At 57.9% G+C, this 18,467-nt stretch overlaps 2 protein-coding genes across 3 annotated transcripts; one reads left to right on the top strand and one right to left on the bottom strand.

The window, feature by feature from the left end:
• Positions 1-214: 214 nt before the first annotated feature.
• On the top strand, positions 215-3,692 carry NRL (neural retina leucine zipper). Of its 2 annotated transcripts, none has more exons than XM_014604506.3 (2): positions 215-1,261; positions 2,381-3,692. In XM_014604506.3, the coding sequence occupies exons 1-2, from the start codon at positions 881-883 to the stop codon at positions 2,717-2,719; spliced, it is 720 nt and encodes a 239-aa protein (XP_014459992.1). In that variant the 5' UTR covers positions 215-880; the 3' UTR covers positions 2,720-3,692. The 2 variants fall into 2 exon arrangements, with proteins under 2 accessions (XP_014459992.1, XP_059586442.1); XM_059730459.1 differs by having other exon boundaries at positions 215-1,297; positions 2,399-3,692.
• Positions 3,693-5,258: 1,566 nt separating this feature from the next.
• On the bottom strand, positions 5,259-16,738 carry CPNE6 (copine 6). The gene is made up of 17 exons (XM_019479149.2): positions 16,667-16,738; positions 14,356-14,513; positions 13,982-14,149; positions 13,167-13,241; positions 12,677-12,751; positions 12,327-12,410; positions 12,158-12,247; positions 11,532-11,630; positions 11,360-11,446; positions 8,343-8,402; positions 8,119-8,252; positions 7,523-7,577; positions 7,377-7,428; positions 6,581-6,711; positions 6,031-6,264; positions 5,670-5,804; positions 5,259-5,562 (listed from the first exon to the last, which is right to left on the bottom strand). The coding sequence occupies exons 2-16, from the start codon at positions 14,506-14,508 to the stop codon at positions 5,691-5,693; spliced, it is 1,611 nt and encodes a 536-aa protein (XP_019334694.1). The 5' UTR covers positions 14,509-14,513; positions 16,667-16,738; the 3' UTR covers positions 5,259-5,562; positions 5,670-5,690.
• Between the last annotated feature and the right edge of the window lie 1,729 nt (positions 16,739-18,467).

Below are 18,467 nucleotides of genomic sequence, written 5' to 3'. Positions count from 1 at the left end.
CTGGTCTATATATAGAGCCTCTAATTCATATGAGATCCCTCCTCATCTCAAGGAGCCCCAATCCATACAGATGGCTCATATGGCCCCTGGTCTGTACATTTGGTCCATATGAGGCCCCTCACCATCCCAAAGACCTCTAGTCTATATAGACCACTGGCCCATGCAGCTGGTTCATATGAGACCTCTCCCCTAGACCCTTGGTCTGTACAGTTGGTCCATATAGCTTATCTATATGAGACCCACTTCCATCCCAAAGACCCCTGGTCCATATATGTAGTTGGTCCATATATACCCCCCCAATGTATGCAGCTCATTCATATGAGACCTACCCCCAACTATCCATACTATCAGGCCATATAGATTCCTGGTCCATAAAGCTGGTCCATATTAGACCCATCCCCATCTCAAAGACCCATCCCTCCAGTTCATACAGCTGGTCCATATGAGACCCCCCCCATCCCAAAGACCTCTGCTCCATACAGCTGGTCCATATAGACCTTGGAGCCATACAGTTGGTCCATATAAGACATCCACCCCCATCCCAAATAGCCCCAGTCCATACAGCCAGTCCCTTAAGACCCCTGGCCTGTACATCCAGTCCATGTACATTCCTAAAGCTGATCCATATGAGATGCCCCCCATCCAAAAGAATTCCAGCCCATACAGCTGGTCTAGATAGATCTCCCTGGGCCATACACCTGGTCCATACGAGACCTCCTCTCTATCCCAAAGACCCCCTGGCCCATATAGACTTCTGGTTCATGCAGCTGGTCCATATGAGACCCCCCTCCATCCCAAAGAGCACCTCTCAGTCCATACAGCCAAGCGCCCTGGCTCATATAATTCTCCCTTCTCTCTCTCAGGACTCTGGCCCAGCAGCATGGCAGGGCCCCTGGGCGAGCTGCCTGCCAGCCCCCTGGCGCTCGAGTACCTCAACGACTTTGACCTGCTCAAGTTCGAGGTGAAACGGGAGCCAGGTGGGGGTGGGGCCTCGCTGGGCTCCTCCCCCTGCAGTTCAGTACCACCCTCGCCCACGCTGAGTGACCCAGAGCCTGGGGGAGCCGAGGTGGGGGCCGACCCCCGGGGAGCGCTGGAAGAGCTCTACTGGATGGCAGCACTGCACCAGCAGGGGGCATCAGGCGAGGGGCCAGGGCTCAGCCCCGAGGAGGCCGTGGAGGCCTTGCTGGCTGGGGAGGCCATGTACCGGGGCCCCGGGGCCCTGCCCCACCCTCCAGCCTACGTGGGCCCCCCACAGCACCCGGTGAGTGCAGGTGCGGGATCCAGGTGTCTGGCAGAGGTACACCAGCACGTGCACGGGTGGGAAGTGTCCAGGACACGTGCACACGCACACGTGCAACAAGGACTCAGGTGTCCAGGGCATGCACACAGGGAGCCCAGGTATCTGGGATGTGTACACACACACACATGTGCACATGCAACACAGGTGCCCAGGACATGGCAGAACCCAGGTGTGTGGGACATGCGTGGAACCTGGCATCCAAGACATGCACACAACCAAGAATCACCACCCCACAGGTGTTTGGGGGACAAAAACACACCCCCTAGGTGTTTAACACACACCCACACAAACACACACACTCTCCCTGGCTGAGGGGATAATATTAATCCCTTTAATTCCAGCCCAGACCTGGGGGGAGGGGTGAAGGGCAGCAGGGGGTGGGGGGATTAGATATTAATCTCCAGCCATTTATATTATGTCACGTTGCTGGGCCGGGGGAGCAGGGGGGCTGGGGGTCAGGAGTGAGGGGCACCAGCAGGACTGGGTGGCGCAGGGGGCTGGGGGTCCGGAGTGAGGGGCACCAGCAGGACTGGGTGGGGCAGGGGCTGGGGGTCGGGAGTGAGGGGCACCAGCAGGACTGGGTGGCGCAGGGGGCTGGGGGTCCGGAGTGAGGGGCACCAGCAGGACTGGGTGGGGCAGGGGCTGGGGGTCGGGAGTGAGGGGCACCAGCAGGACTGGGTGGCGCAGGGGGCTGGGGGTCAGGAGTGAGGAGCACCAGCAGGACTGGGTGGGGCAGGGGCTGGGGGTCGGGAGTGAGGGGCACCAGCAGGACTGGGTGGAGCAGGGGCTGGGGGTCCGGAGTGAGGGGCACCAGCAGGACTGGGTGGCGCAGGGGGCTGGGGGTCCGGAGTGAGGGGCACCAGCAGGACTGGGTGGGGCAGGGGCTGGGGGTCGGGAGTGAGGGGCACCAGCAGGACTGGGTGGCGCAGGGGCTGGGGGTCCGGAGTGAGGGGCACCAGCAGGACTGGGTGGCGCAGGGGCTGGGGGTCGGGAGTGAGGGGCACCTGCAGGGCTGTGGGGGCAGAGGGCTGGGGGTCGGCCGTGGGGGGCACCGTTGTGCCCTAACGCCGCCCCCCGCAGGCTGGCGCGCCCGGGGAGCGGTTCTCGGATGCGCAGCTGGTGGCCATGTCGGTGCGGGAGCTGAACCGGCAGCTCCGCGGCGTGGGCAAAGCCGAGGCGCTGCGGCTGAAGCAGAAGCGCCGGACACTGAAGAACCGCGGCTACGCCCAGTCCTGCCGCTTCAAGCGGGCCCAGCAGCGCCACCTGCTGGAGGCAGAGAAGGCGCAGCTGGCGCGGGAGCTGGAGGCGCTGCGGGCCGACGCCGCCCGCCTGGCCCGCGAGCGCGACCTCTACAAGGCCCGCTGCGAGCGCCTGCTGGCGGGCGCCTCCGCCCCCTCGCCCCCCCGCTTCCTGCTCTAAGCCCCCCGAGGCGGGGGCGGGGGGGGCGACACGCAGGCGCCCCGGGCGTCAGCACCCTCCTGGCCCCCGTGGGGAGACAGAGGCAAGGTCTCTGCCATGTCACCCAGGCACCAGGCGTGGGGGGGGGGCTGCACCCTGTGAGCCCACGGGTGGGGGGGAGCCAAGGGCGCTCGGGTGCCCCCCCTCCCCCCCCGTGGTCACCAGGGGCATCAGCAACAGGGCACGTGCCCTCCGTGGCCACCAGGGGGAGACAGCCACGGGCCTCCATACCCCCTCCTCGCCCAAGGGGAGTCATGAGTGTGCGTGCGTGTGCGTTTGCACGCACATGTGTCCCGTTGTAGGGTACAGCTATATGTGTGTGTCTTCGAGTAATGCAATGAGAAGTGTGAAGGATCAGGGGTGTGGGTGTGCACACGCGCACAGAGTTGCATGTGTAGCTGTGAGTGCTTCAGGGTCTGTGCTATGGCATGTTTGTGTTGGGGGGTGTTGAGTTGTGACGGTGTGGGGCAGGTACTGGTAGGGTGCAGTGACTGGCGTGTGTCTCCCATTGTAGGGTACATCTATGTGCATGTGTTGTCGAGGAATATAATGACAAGTGTGAAGGATTGGGGGGGGGGTGTTTGAGTGTGTGTCCAGTTATAGGGTATGTGTGCATGCGTGTGTGTCTTTCTCCATTTATCTAATGAGTGATGACAACCAGGGTGCGTGTGTATCCACCTGGATGTAGGATATATTTATGTGTGTGTTGTATATCCTGTTGATTGTAGGGGGCTCAAGGGGTGTGTGTGTGTGTGTGTCTCCTCCTCCCCCTGCCCCACTGAACCGGCTTCATCTCTCTCCCCTCTAAGTGGGCTCCTGGCCCTTGAAAAGTTGCCCATGGGGCAGGGCAGGCCCCGCCCCTAGGCAAGGATGGGGCAGGGCCGAGGTGGGCTATACCAATCTACTTTGTAAAATAAAACAAAACTGGAAGTGATGTGCCGCTGCAGGTTCTTGAGGGTGGGACCAGGGGAGGGGTGGGGAGGGGCGGGGCCTGGCAGGACACACCCAAAGGGGCACAAGTCCTGCCATTGGCATGGGTGTTGTAGCGGTACCAAAGTCATCCACTAGGGTGTAACAGGCAGGGCAGGGGTAGGGCCCGGATGCCTGGGTCTCATCCCCTCCAGGTGGGAGTTGGGGGCCCAGACACTTGGGTCCCTGCCCCTCAACTTGGTTCTGCTCTCTCTGTCCGGGCAGTGCTGAGGCCAGCTGTGACCCGACCTGCCCCCGGCACGTGCTGGCTCCGGTGCTGGGAGGGGGCACTGTCAAGACCCAGCAACCCAGGGGGGTGCGGTGAAGGCACAGCCCCACAACCCGGGTGCCCCTCACTCCCGACCTGCAACCCCTGCTCCCCTGGTGCCCCCCACCCCGACCCAGCAGCCACCCCCATGTCCTCTCCCCATGGATGGGCGGCGTGCCCTGCCGCAGTGGGCCTGAGTGCCGGGCTGGCACAGTGCCTGGCCGAGGCTGCCGCAGGCACCAGCTGCGCCTGGCTCCTGTGTTCTCATCAGTTCCCTGGAGGGAACGAGTCAGCGTAATTAATAGGCCGGGGGAGGGGGCCGGGGGCCTGAGCCAGCTGGCACTGGGTGGGGGGGAACCGACAGGGCTGCTGGCTCCGCAGCTCTGCGTTCCTGGCCGTGGCTGCCCCTGGCCCCACGTGCAGACCCTGGACCTGGAGGAGACCAAAGCCTGCGGTGAGGGTGAGGAGACCGCCACTGCTCTCCTAGTTGGGCCCGAGCTCTCTCCAGCCTCCCCTGTATCCCCCAGTTCTCTAGGCCCCTCCACCTGTCCCACCCTCCTGGTCTGCTTCCTCCAACCCCACATCCATCCCCCACCTGCCTCTAGCTATCCCCCGCTCCATCCCTGGCTCCCACCCTCTCTCCTCTGGGCACAGCACCATCCCCAACCAGCTCCCCTGCTCAATACCACCCGTCAACCTACTTCCCAGCACCCCACAGCTGCCACCAAGTCTGCCCACCTGCCAGCTTGCACCCCAGCCCCCCGCCCCTCCATCCATCCCCACCACCCTACAGCCTCAGCCTACCCCCAGCCACATCCCTTCCTCCATCCACACCTTCACCCACCACCCAATAGTCCCCATTCCCCTCCCTCCAGCCCCATAGCTTCTCCCTCCAGCCATCCGTACCCATGGCCCCTGGCCAGTCACATCCCCCCCTCCATCCTGTCTCCATCCCCAGAGCCTCACATATTTCCATCTGCCTGCCAACCTGTGCCCTTCCATCCATTCCTTCAGTCCTCCATCCCCAGGGCCACATCCCTCCTTCCCGTTTGTCTCCATCCAACCTTCCATGCTCAAAGTGCTCATCCTTCCAAAGCCATAGCCTGCATCCATCCTTACACCCCACAACCCCCTCCATGCATCCCTCTCTCCCTTCCTCCCCACAGGCCCAACTATCCTTCCTTCTACTCCCTACCATTCCCCCATCCCTGGCCCTGCTCCCAGCTGCCCCCAGAGCACATGAAGGAGACATCACAGCAGGGCCAAGCTGTAACTGTGGGGACTGCTTTATTGGAGAGCTGGGGGACAGGAGCCAGGATTCAGGAGAGATCCCCTTTGGGGACAGATATAAGTGCAGGGGAGGGAGGCTGGAGTTAGGGTCAAAGGTCAGGGAGGGGCGTGCGGGTGTGCTGTGGAGGGATCCCCAGGGGGTCGCCCCCCCTGTGGGAGCAGTCGGGGGCTGGGCACTGCCCCCCTTCGCCTGCGTCGGGGGGTCCCTGGGGTGGGGGCCCCTCCCCCCAGGCAGGGGTGGGGCGTGTGGATCTCAGCAGGTCGGTGGCGGCGGCACCTGGTTGGGGATGAAGGGAAGAAGGGGACGGAGCATGAGCACAGCGGTAGAGCTTGATGACCCACCTTGCTCACTCTCACCCAGGATCCCCCCTCTTCTGCACTTACCAGGATGGGGGTGGAGCCACTTCACTGGGGGCGGGGCCGGCGGGGCCCAGGGGCAATGCCACGGCTGCCGTAGTACTCCACCACCTGACGTGGGATGGCGGCCAGGACACAGCGGGCCAGGGCCGACGGGGGCATCTGTGGGGAGGGGAGACCCTGGGCTGAGGGCGGGGCCACAGGGAAGGGGGCAGGGCCTTGAAACCAGAGCAGAAGCCCACCAGACAGGGGGCAGGGCAACAGGGTAGGGGGCAGAGCCTGAAGACAGGAGGGTGGGGCTCTGAGTTGGGTGTTGAGCCCGAGGCAGGGGGCGGGGTTCTGGAGTGGGGGGCAGGCCCCAGGGCACAGGGGGGAGGGGGAGCCAAACCTTCTTAAAATCGCGGAAGGGCACGAACTGGACGATGTCGCGAGCGGCGCGGCCCTGCCCGGACTCCAGGGTTCCGTGCTCACCGTCCAGCTCACGCATGTCGCTGAAGTCGGCACGGCCAACACCCACGATGATGATGGAGACGGGCAGGCGTGAGGCCCGCACCACTGCATCCCGAGCCGCTGGCATGTCACTCAGCGCCCCGTCCGTCAGCACCAGCAGCACCCGGTACCGCTGCCCGGGGGGGGGGGAAGGGGAGAGGGGGCGGGGTTAGGGTCATGGCAGCACCCCCTCAGAGGGTCCAGGCACTCCCACCCACAGGGCTTCTTCCCTTCCCAAGGCTCATCTCCCATTCTCCAACTATGGCTCTGCCCTCAGGGCCCTCTCCATTCCTCTCCCCCATCCCAAGACCCTGCCCCTAAGGCCTTCTTCCTACCCCCAGTCCTCCTCCCTCCCTGTCTGAGACTCTATCCCTAAGGCCCTCTCCCCTCCCTCCCCCAACTGAGGCTCCACCTACTTCCCCCACCCCCCACCACAGTCCCACCCTCACCGTGGGCTGCCCGTTCCCCTCTTCAGCAGCAGGTGCCAGGACACGGTTGATGATGGGCGCCACGTTGGTGGGGCCATACAGCTGGATCTGGGGTAGGCAGCGCTTGTAGGCCTCGATCACGCCCGCGATCCCTGCCGGGCACACCGGTCGCCTGGGTTCCCTGGGGTGGTTAGGGCTGGGGGGGAGTGGGGGATGGGGTGGGGAGGGCAGGATGTCTGGGGTCTCCAGGGTGGCTGTGGTGGGTGAGTGGGGGGCCAGACACCTGGGTCCCCTGGGGCAGGAAGGGGGGAAGGTGAGAACCAGGACACCTAGGTCCCCTGGGGTGAGGAGCAGCATGGGGTTGGGAACACCGGATGCCTGGGTTCCCTGGAGAGTCAGGGCAGTGTGTCCTGGGGCAGTGAGGATGCCTGGGTTCCCTGGGGCAGGAGCCAGGACACCTGGGTTCCCTGGGGTAATGGGGAACAAGGAGCCAGTTACACCAGATGCCAGGGCTCCCTGGGGTGGCCGGTGCCAGCAGGGGACTGGGGACACTGGATGCTGCATCCTCTAGGGTGGCTGGGGCATGGGGCCTGGACACCTGGGTTCTCCCCCCGCTCCAGGATGGGAGCAGGGTCTGGCGGATTAGATCCGGGGAGGGCTGACAGCCCGGGCATCGGGGTTCTCTTGTTCTCTCTCTGCTCAAGGAAGTGAGATGGGGTCTGAGGCATTCGAGAGGGTGAGGGGAAGGGCTGGGAGCATGTCTAATTAATTAAACCATGAATATCCATTAAGAAGAGACCAATGCGGCTGCTCTTACGGTCGCACTCAGGGTTCTCAGGGTCAAAGTTGATGGGAAAATCATGGGAGACCTGAGAGGGGAGAGTCCCCCCGTCAGATGGGGGCAGGGACCCCTCTGCCCGGCCCCCCAGCCCCCCAGCCCAAGTCCCCCCCCCACAAACTTACCTCGTAGTCCGGCGGGATCTGTGCCCCAAAACCGAATGCCGGGAACTTCTTGTCACTGGAAGAGACAGAGTGAGGAGGGGCTGCAGCTTTTGGGGGTCTCACTGAAGGGTGGGAAACACTGGGAAGGAGACCCAGGAGTCTGGAAAAGCCTGGTTCTAACCCCTTGGGGGCATCTCTGTGGACTGTGGGTAACAGGGCAAGATGGGGTGCCTCCTGCAAAGGACTGTGGGTACTGGGTGGGATGGGGGTCTCTGTTGCAAATGACTGTGGGTAAGTGGGCTGGACAAAAGCCCACACTGCAAAGGACTATGGGTAAATGGGTAGGATGTGGCCTTTGACACGGAGGACTGTGGATGAGTGGGTAGGACATGGCCTCCAGCACAAAGGGCTGTAGGTAACTGGGCGGGACAGGTGCCACTGCTGCAAAGGACTGTGGGTAAATGGGTGGGACATGGCCGTCAGTGCAAAGGATTGTGGATAACTGGGTGGGATGGAAGTCCTGGTGCAAAGGACTGTGGGAAACCGGGTTGGGTCAGGAGCCCCGATTGCTGAGGCTGGTGGGACCCAGGTGTCCGGGTGCGAGGATGCAGGGCTACCTGTCATAGTCCTGGCAGATCTGGCCCACGGCCGACAGTGCCTGCAGGTACTCGTTGGGCTCCCGCGGGTTGATGAAGTGCAGTGAGTGCTCACTCCGTGGGTCCCCGTTGGAGGCTGTGAAGTCGATAGCCACCTGCCATGGGGGCAACCATGGGGCAGGGGTGTGAGACCCAGGATGGGGGGACAGAGACATCCACTCCCCGCCACCACCACAAATGCTCACCGTGAAGTAGATTTGGAGGCCACCCATGATGTACTCCAGGAAGGTGTGCACCTTCTCCCGCTGCAGTAATGAGGCAGATGCAGTAAGGAGCCTTCAACATCAGAGACACTCCCTAGGGGCTTGCCCAGCTCATCCCGCCCCCCCACCCCGCCCCCTGTCAGCTACATTAATTCATGCAAATATATTCATAGAGCAATGTCAATTCAATGCCAAGGGCTAATGGCACCTAGCCAGTGAACTAAAGCCCCAGAAACCCCTAAAAGCTGCCAACATTAAACAAAACGTGAAGAATGATTAGTAAAAATCAACATAAATCATCATTGGCAAGATCAATATAAATAAATTACCAATGACTATTTATATTGTTTGTACTAATAAGAATAATTAGTAAAACTGAATATAGATAGTAATTAGTCAAATCAATACATATAACTATTATTTATATAGATGTTACTAAATTATTATTTTAATTGTTTTTACCAATAACTGCGGGTATCAATATCAATAGTTATTTATATTCATTTGCTAATTATTGGTCAAATCAATAGTGATGGCCAATACAATTCATATTAGTGATAAACTATCGAAATGGGTGTTACTGATTTAATTAACTAGAATAATTAATCCGTTCAGTAATAATAATTAAATGATGAATATAGTCAAGGGCTGACAAACCCAATACCACTCCTCACATAGTAGCAGTGGCAGTAATTAGCCAGTGTAATCCAAGCCAAAATGAATCCCACAAGCACTGGGCCCATTAAGGCCAAATTGAGCGAAGTGACTCATTCATAATAGAACAACCCAATCACTGTTTGTTAATTATTAATGAGCAGCAGCCATTAACATGAAATGATCCAACTGGTGCTTGTTAGTCATTAGCTAGGGTCATTAAGCCACATTAAAGCCACTGTTGCCACCAGCTCCTTAATGCCAGAAGGCCAATCAAGCAATGTCACTTGTTAGCAACACGTGACCCAATGACAGCTCATTAAATATTAAGGATCCCCACCCTTTAATGAGAAATGACCCCATGAGCCTTCATTAAATCCCAATGGAGGCTGCTCCTGAAGGACCCCACTAATTGTACCGATTGCTTACTAATTGTACCAATTAACCCAATGGTAATGAAGGATCATAATCAATGAAGGGAATGAAGATAATGAGGCATGAGAGGGAGGGCACCTAAGTACCTTGGGTAGAGACAGTGTTCAAATGAAGAAATAAAGATTTGTCCAGAGTTATAGCTATATAAAGCAGAGGCACAGCCTCATCTTCAGCTGACCCACCATCCCCCTTTTCTGCTTAACTAAAGCTGAAACCCTTGATGCTGCTGAAGATTGGTTCCCATGGGTGGATCTATGACTTTGTAAAGAGTCTCTTAGGTTGTGAAATCAGAGCAGCAAGGCAGGGGGAAAAAATCATCTGAAGAAAGATTAGCAGTTTATCAAAGCCATTAACAGGGAGAGATGGTCATTAGGGCCTCCAGAATGAAGAGCCATTAAGGCAATCAACCCCCTCAGCCTCCTGATTAGTAATGTAACAGCTGTGAATCAAAGCAGAAAGCTTTTATGTGGGCAGAAAATCAGCTTTTCTGCTGAATATGCACCTCATTTGGGTGGGGGGGGGGGGAATGTCATTTTGCAGGGGAAAATACGGTAATTGGGTGCATGTTGTGTGGCAGTGGTGGGATGATCCAGGGGGTCAGGGATGATATGTGAATATAAGAACTGCTATTTACTGGGTCAGCCCATAGGTCCATCTTGGGTGCTGAAGAGAGAGGGACCAGGGTCTGACCCAGGTTTTTTCCCCCTGTTTCTCTCTCACTCACAGTCCTCAGGATTTAAGGTCTAGGAGGTCCTGATTTAGAGGCCGTGCCCATCACTCCCATGCTCAATAGCCACTGATGTCCCTTTCTTCCAAGAATGTGTCCAGTCCCTTTGTAAATTTGCAGGAAAATACAGTAATTAGGCATGTGGCTGAATGGCGGCAGCAGAGACAATTTTGGGAGGGACAGCATGTGAATATGCAAGAAAATACAGCGATTTGGTGTGGTTGAATGGCAACTGCAGGGATGATTTGGGGAAGAAGTGCACCAATACGCAAAATATGTCAGTTAGGAGTGTGGTTGAATGGCAGTGATGATTTGGGAAAAAGGTGCACCAGTATGAAAAAAATATGGTAACTAGGTGTGCAGTTGCATGGCAGTGGTGCCAATTATTTGGGGACATGGGGCATGAATATGTGAGAAAATATGTGAATTAGGTGTGTGGTTAAATGGCAGCAAGAGGGCTGAGTTTGGGGGAAGGAGGGACTGATGTATGAATATGCAAGAAAATATGGTACCCAGGTGCCTGATGGAATATAGACATGATTTTGGGGGCAAAATGCATGGATGAGCAAAAAGATACAGTAACTAGGTGTGTGGTCAAAGGACAGTAGCAGGGACAATTTGGGGGGAAGAAGTGCATTAGTACATGGGAAAATATGGTAATTTGGTGTCTGGTTGAATGGCAGCGGCAGGGTTGATATGGGAGTGGTCTATGATATACAAGTAAATATGGTAATTCAGGGTCTGGTTAAATGGCAAATGGAGGGACGATTTGGGGAAAGACATGTGAATATGTAAGTAAATATGGTAACCAGGCACCTGCTTGACAGAGTGGTTAGGACCATTTGTGGGGGGTCATGAACATGCAAATTCATGAACACTTCCCTGCTTTGGGGAAGGCAGGAAGGGAAAGGCCAGGCGCTCGCTCATTAATTATGCATGTGAATACAAGCCACAATAAATAGGCCAAGAATCATTGTCAGGCTACCGGCCGGAAGCATCCAACTGGCTGATGCATCTGGGCCCAGGGGGGTCAGGCACCTCAAAGGAGATGATGCCAGGCATCTGACCTGCCTGGTCTGCCAGCTCCATGATGGGCCCACACAACCCCCACCCCAAGCAGGAGAAGTGGTGGGTGAGGAGAGTAGCTCAGTGGTTTGGGAGCCCCTATATGTGCCTAAGTCACCTTGCACTGGGCCAGCACCACGAGGCCGGAGTTCTTGTAGTTCTTCTTCTTGTCCCGGTACTTGGGGTTGATGCATTCCCACTGCACCTGCAGGGCACAGAGGGAGCCAGGGGTTGACCTCAGTGGGGGTGAGGAGCCAGGAGAGGACCCAGTCATCTGTGCACCCTGCTACCTCATTGCCGTCGGCCACCTCCTGCATCTCCCGGAAGCTGGTGGTGAACTCCCCAATGTAGTCGTGCTTCCCACTGGAGTTGTGGTCATACACCATGCACTGGAGCAAAGGAGGAGGGGGAAAAGTGAGAACCCAGGAGTCAGCCCCCCCGATGCAGCCCGCCAGACCCCTCCTGGAGCTGGATAGAACCCAGGAGTCCGGGCTCCCTGCTCTAACCCTGTCCAGTCCCGACCGCCCTCCCAGATTGGAGCATAGGACCCAGGTGTCCAAGCTCCAGGTCCCCACTGCCCTCCAAAGTCTGAGGACAGAACCCAGGTGACTGGGCTCCCAGCTGTAATCTCCCCAGCCCCCACTCCCTCCCAGATCAGAGAAGTCAACCCAGGTGTCCGGTCTCCCAGCCCCCACTGCCCTCCAAGATCTGCGGATTTATCCCAGGCATCCAGGCCCATAGCTGACTCAACCTCCTATCCCCTCCCCTTCCCTCCCCTCTCCCCCAAGGCCTGAGGACAGGACCCACGCTCCCTGCCATTCCCCCCAGACCAGAGGAGTGTACCCAGGTGTCCAGGCTCCCAGTCCCCACCCCCTTCTCAGCTCCGAGGAGTGAACCCAGGTGTCCGGGCTCTCACCTTAATGGTCCTGTCGGGGTCGCAGCCACACAGGGAGTGGAGGGACACGCGGAAGGGCTCCCAGCTGGGGTTCAGGTTGTTATAAACCACCTGGGGGGGCACAGGGGTCACCCCACTGCCCTCCAGTGTCCCACAAGTGCCCCCAGGTCCCCCCCACCATGGTCCCCACCTCTGTCCTCTTCACTAGCTCCTCCGATTCATTGCTGTTCACCTTGTAGATCTCCAGGAAAGGGTCTGATTTGCTGAAGAGGTCCTAGGGGGAAGAGAGACATGAGGCCCAGATGCCTGGGTTCTCTCCCCTCTCCAGGGGGCTTCAGCTCTGTTCTGGGAGGGGAGACAGCTAGAGCAGGGGGTGCTGGGAACCCGAACACCCATGTTCTTGCCCTGCTCTGGGTGGTGGTGGTGGGGGGGAAGACATGGGAGTCTGGGTTCTCTCGCTGCTCCAGGGGTCCCAGCTCTGTTCTGGAAGGGGAAGGGGAAGGGGGTTGGGAGCCCAGACACCTGGGTTATCTCCCTTACCTTGTTGTCCAGCTTCAGAGCCCGGAATTCCAGCCGCACAAGCTCATTGGTGCTGGAGACCTCTTCGACCTCGATCTGCGGGGGGACGAGGATGGACAGACCGAAGGGAGGAGGACGCCAAAGCTGTCCATTGCAACCCCATCCCAGAGGCAGGATAGAACCCAGGCGTCTGGGCTCCCAGCCCTCCCTGCTCCAACTGGCCAGGCCCCGCTCTGTTTCCAGAGCCCACATGTCCAGGCCCACCAGACCCCACTTCCTTCCCAGCCCTGGGGGAGAACCCAGGTATCGAGACTCTCCAGACCCTTTCCAGAGCTGGGATAGAATCCAGGCATCCAGGCCCCCAGGGCCAGAATAGAAACCAAGTGTCCTGGTCTTCAGTTGTGACCCACCACGGTCCACAACTCTCCCAGGGATGGGATAGAACCCAGGTGTCCAGGCCCCCCTCCCCGAGCAGGACTACAACCCAGGCACCCTGGCCCCGTTTCTGTACCACAATGGAGGCTTTCCCAGCGGCCTCGCCCGTGTCCAGCAGCAGCGGCAGGGTGACGTTCCTCTGGGAGACTATCTGTGGGTGGCAGTGGGGGGGACATGGACAGATGGGTGCAGGCCCACAGGGGAGGGGAAGGGGAGTGAGGAGACAAACAAACAGAGGGGGAGGCATGGGACTGGGATCCTCAAGAGCTGACATAACCCACCACAATGCAATGGAGTGCAACACACCACAACCCCATGCAACAACGCAACCCCAATCCAAGGGAAACCAATGCAACCCAACCCAATGCAATGGAGCACAGCACAATGAAACACAACCCCACAAAAAGCAACACAACCCAATGAAGCCCAGCACAACACAACCCAACCCAGTGAAGCCCAATGCAGTGCAACCCAACCCAATGGAAAACAACCCAACCTTATCCCGTGCAATGGTACTCAGTGCAACCTAGTGTGAGACACCACCACACAAATGCAACACAACCCATTGCAGTGGAACCCAATCCAATACAACCTAGCACAACACAATGGAACCAACACAATGCAACACAATCCAACACAACCTAATGTAATATAATGCAACACAAATCAACACAACACAGTATAGTGGAACCCAACACAATGCATTGTGACAACACAACACAACCCATCCCAACCCAACGCAATAGAATCCAACCCAACCCAACCCAACTCAGTGCAACCCAACCCCACCCACTGCAACAGAACTGAACACAACTCAACCCAACCTGACCCAATGCAAGCAGCCTCCTACTCCTCACCTGCTGGGCCCTAGCCTGACCCTCCAACCCTCACCTGGCCAAGGGTGCACTCAGCCACCCCCAAGGGGCCACTGTCTTGGGACTCAGCCTCATTGATGACCTCAAAGAGCAGGGCCTGCATCTCCTCAAAGAAGTAGTCCAAGGAGAAGACATGAGCAAAGATGGGGTCCAGACTGGAGGCCAGCACCTCTGTGCGCTCCACCTGCAAAGGGAAAGGAGATGGGGGCACAGGTGGGTGTTGGCCACAGGGGCAAGTCCTGGGATCCCCAGTTCCAGTGGGGGCAGATGGGAGAGGCTGAGGTAACCGCACCCCCCCCCCATGCTCCCTGTGGGGGTGGGAGGCCAAGGGGGTTCCCAGGGAAGGGGAGGGGAATGTGGGTACTGTGGGGACCCTGTGCTCCCCCCTACCTCAACCCACTGCCCCTCAGTGAGCATCTTCAGCACCACAAAGGCATCTGGCTTGGCCTCGGCGTCTGGGTCCAGCAGGTTCTGGCAGGACACACGGAGCTCGACCCGGGAGGCGCCCAGTGCCACTGGCTGGGACTGGATGGGATCTGTCATGGTGCCTGGAGGGCATGGGGGGAGGGAGAGAGGGAACATATGAGGCAGTTAGAGGGGGAAAGGGAAGAGATGTAGGGTGAAGATGGAGAAATAGGGGCTATGGGGATAGACGGATGGTTAGGAATGACGAGCACAAGTAGGGCTGGGGGGAAGGGGGCTGTGGATCCCGAGTGAGGGACCCTGGGGGAGGGGGAGAGGCAGGGAGGCTGCAGGTCGGGAGTGAGGGGCACCAGCTGGGCAGATCCACCCAGGAGACCTTCCTGCCGCGTCAGCTTCTTCCTGAATTTCTGGCCTTGCTGTTTCTTGGCTCAGAGCTGGGAAAAGGCCTTAGGTCAGCGTCAGCACCAGGGACAGGGGAGCCCAGCACAGGTGGCTGCAAGTCCAGAGTGAGGGGCACTGCAGGGCTGGGGGGCAGGGGTGTGCGGGTTGGGAGTGAGGGGCATCAGCAGGGCTGGGGGGTGGAAAGGAGAAAGCTCAGGAAAATACAACATAATCCCAATGCAACCTAAGGTTAACACAACAGTGCCATACACACACCACAGCAAGGAGACACACAACCCCCCTCCAAGAGCACCTGCTTTACAACACAGCTCAGAGCCCCTGCTACATAACAACGCAACACCGAAAGGACACACAAGTCCAAGAATACCAGACACACAACACAGTGCAACAGGGACACACATGCACAACCCCCAGGATCTGTCTGCAACACAATTCAACAGAGGACACACACACCAAAAGCGCTCACTACATCACCACACATACATGCTGAGTAAATGACAATACAGCCACACATACTCACCTCTGAAACTGTATGTTATACAACAACACAACACAGTTGGGTCACACATGAGTCTGCAAGTGCCATGTGCACAATACCAGATGGACACACAACTCTTAATAGTGCTAGCTACACAACTCTGAAGGGACACACATGTTCAAGAAGGCAGGCACAAAATGTAATGGGGAGATGCACACACGTACCCCCCTTCAAAAGCACCTGCTACACAATCGCATCTGCACACCTAGAAGTGCCAGGGCAGAATAGAACATGGACACACATGCACACCCAAGAGCACTCACCACATGACTGCAACCGTACACACACACCCACACACGCACAGTGCCTGGTACACAACACAGCATGGCCATGCACTCTCTGTCCCCAAAAGTGCCTGCTACACAACCAGGCAGACAGACAGACATAAAGGAACGCCAAGTCACAACACAATGCAACCCAACATGGACACCCCCCCCCAAGACCACCTACTATCACAATACAGCTGGGACACACATGAATGCACCAGTGCCTGCTACACAACAGGATGCAACAGAGATGCACACACACCTAAGACTGCCTGCTACACAACCGCACACACACGAGTGCCTAGTATACAACACAACAAACACCCCAACAACATGCATGCACACATGTGTGAGTGTCTGCAACACAACCACACGTGTGCACCCCCCCAGGAGTGCCAGGGCATGACACAACCCAACACAGCGCAGCAGGGACTTATGCACCCCCAAGAGCACCTGCTATACAGGCATGCACCCCGTGCCCCACAATAAGCACCCACTAGACAACCACATGGACACGCACCCATCCACACCCACACACAGTGTCAGGTACACAACACAACAGGGTCAGACATACTCACCCGAAGAGCACCTGCTACACACACACACACACACACACACACACGAGTGGCCGGACCCAACACAACCCAGCGGGGACACACAGATACACCCCCCAGGAGCGCCTGCTACATCACGCAACACACACGGACACAACACGGACACACGCGACTCCATGAGTGCCTAGTACACAACGCAACACAACGCAAAAGGGACCAACGCCCAAGAGCGCCCGCTACGCACTCCTCGCACACACACGCGCGCACCCCACGCGGGACCCGCAAGCTGCAGCTCCGGACCCGCACACGCGCTGCCGCAGCGGCCGCCCGCGGGAGGGACAGGGCCGGGCACACGCGCCGGGACCGCAGGGGTCCGGGATACACACGCACGCACACACACACACACACAAGCACACCCCAGGTGTCCAACATCCCCCTATCCGCCAGAACCCAAGCATCCGACCACCCGCCCGCAACCCAGGTGTCACTCTCACACACACACACACACACACACGTACCCACGCCCGATGCCGCTGCCCGCTACCGCCGCGCTGCGCTGGCCCCGGCCCCGCCGCAGATAAGGGCCCGTCCGGAGGCGGGGCTTGCGGAGGCCCCGCCCCTCCGGGGACACCTCTGGGACACAGCCCGCCGGGTGGGACACGCGATACAGCAGGGACACAGACATGCAGTAGACACACACCACAGGGATGCAAGTGGGACACACACCACCGGGCTGGAACGTGCCACATGCAACAGACACACAACTGGGGTGCACACCGCACAGTTAGGGCATGCAATAACTCAGGGACACGCAACTGGGACACAAACACACATGGCACAGCTGGGGCACACACCACACATCCCACCAAGTGCTACAGACAATGCAGCAGGGACACACAACTGGGACATACAACTGGAGTACATACCACGCAACTGTGACACGCAATATAGAAGAAACATGCACATGCTATGCAACGGAGAGACACACAATGGAGTAGGGGCACACAACTGTGGCACACTCACAACACCAAAGCAGACACACACAGACTGGGAGGCACCCCACCCACACCCCACACACAGACACCCTGCACATTGCCACCAGGGGACACATCGCACACCTCACAACTTGGACACACTGCAGCAACACACACATACCCCTCAGCTGAGACACACAACACACAGCAAGTACATGTAACTGAGACAGATCTTGCCAGACACAACTGGTACACAACCAACAGTAGGGACACACACACAGAACAATAGTGACACACAACTTGGACACACACAACTGGGCACACAGTATATCAGGGACACAGCTGGGACATCCCCACCTTACAAGAAGCACATATACACACCATACAACTGGGACACAGCACTCACTGCAGGGACATACACCTAGGCCACACAATAAAGCAGCAGAGGCCCCACAACACAACTACCACAACAGATATACAACTCAGGAATGTGACACCCCCTGCAATGACACACAAGCACACAGTACACAACATGCATATGCATACACACATACACACACGCATGTGCACGCGCACCTGACAAAATACCACACATCTGCCACAGCCACGTGACAGTATGCACCCCCCTGCTGCCTTACAACGGGGACACACACACACCATACAGCTGGGACACACCCCACACAGTACAACTGAGAAGCACACAATACTACAGCTGGGACACCCCCCCCCACACACACACACATACACAGCTTGGGCACACAACACACAACAGCGGGCACACACCACACATCCTACAGCACACCCCCCGCCCTGAATAGGAGCACACAGCTAAGATATACAACTGGGACACAGCGCCCTGCAGACACACACCAAACAATGGCAGAGGCATATATTCTAGCAGGGACACACAACAGCAGAGAAACCCACACACAACACTGCAGAGAGCTACAACAGGGACACCCCTTCCCCCCTCCCCCACAGCTACACAAATGACAGCAGACACACAACATACACCATGCACAACTGATACACCCCCCACAGCTTGCTACCTGGCCATACAACACAATTGCCACAACAGATACAAAACGCAGGGCTGTGACACCACACAAACATGTCGTACACAACATGAACATACCCAACAGGACCAGGCACAGCAGGACTTGCAATGGGAGCACAGCCATACACAACATGGGGTGTGGTGTGGTGTGGTGTGGTGTGGTGTGTGTGTGTGTGTGTGTTGCCATGTCCGTATCTCTGCTGCCCCCCAGTGGCTGCTCCTGGCACACACGATGCATTCTCTGCGCCAGAGCAGGCACTGTTGCCCCGGAGTGGGGGAGAGATCCCA

This window comes from Alligator mississippiensis, chromosome 7, assembly GCF_030867095.1.
Source record: "Alligator mississippiensis isolate rAllMis1 chromosome 7, rAllMis1, whole genome shotgun sequence".
NCBI lineage: Eukaryota > Metazoa > Chordata > Crocodylia > Alligatoridae > Alligator > Alligator mississippiensis.
The sequence above is the reverse complement of the archived record's forward strand: the minus strand, read 5'-3'. Positions and strand labels throughout refer to the sequence as shown.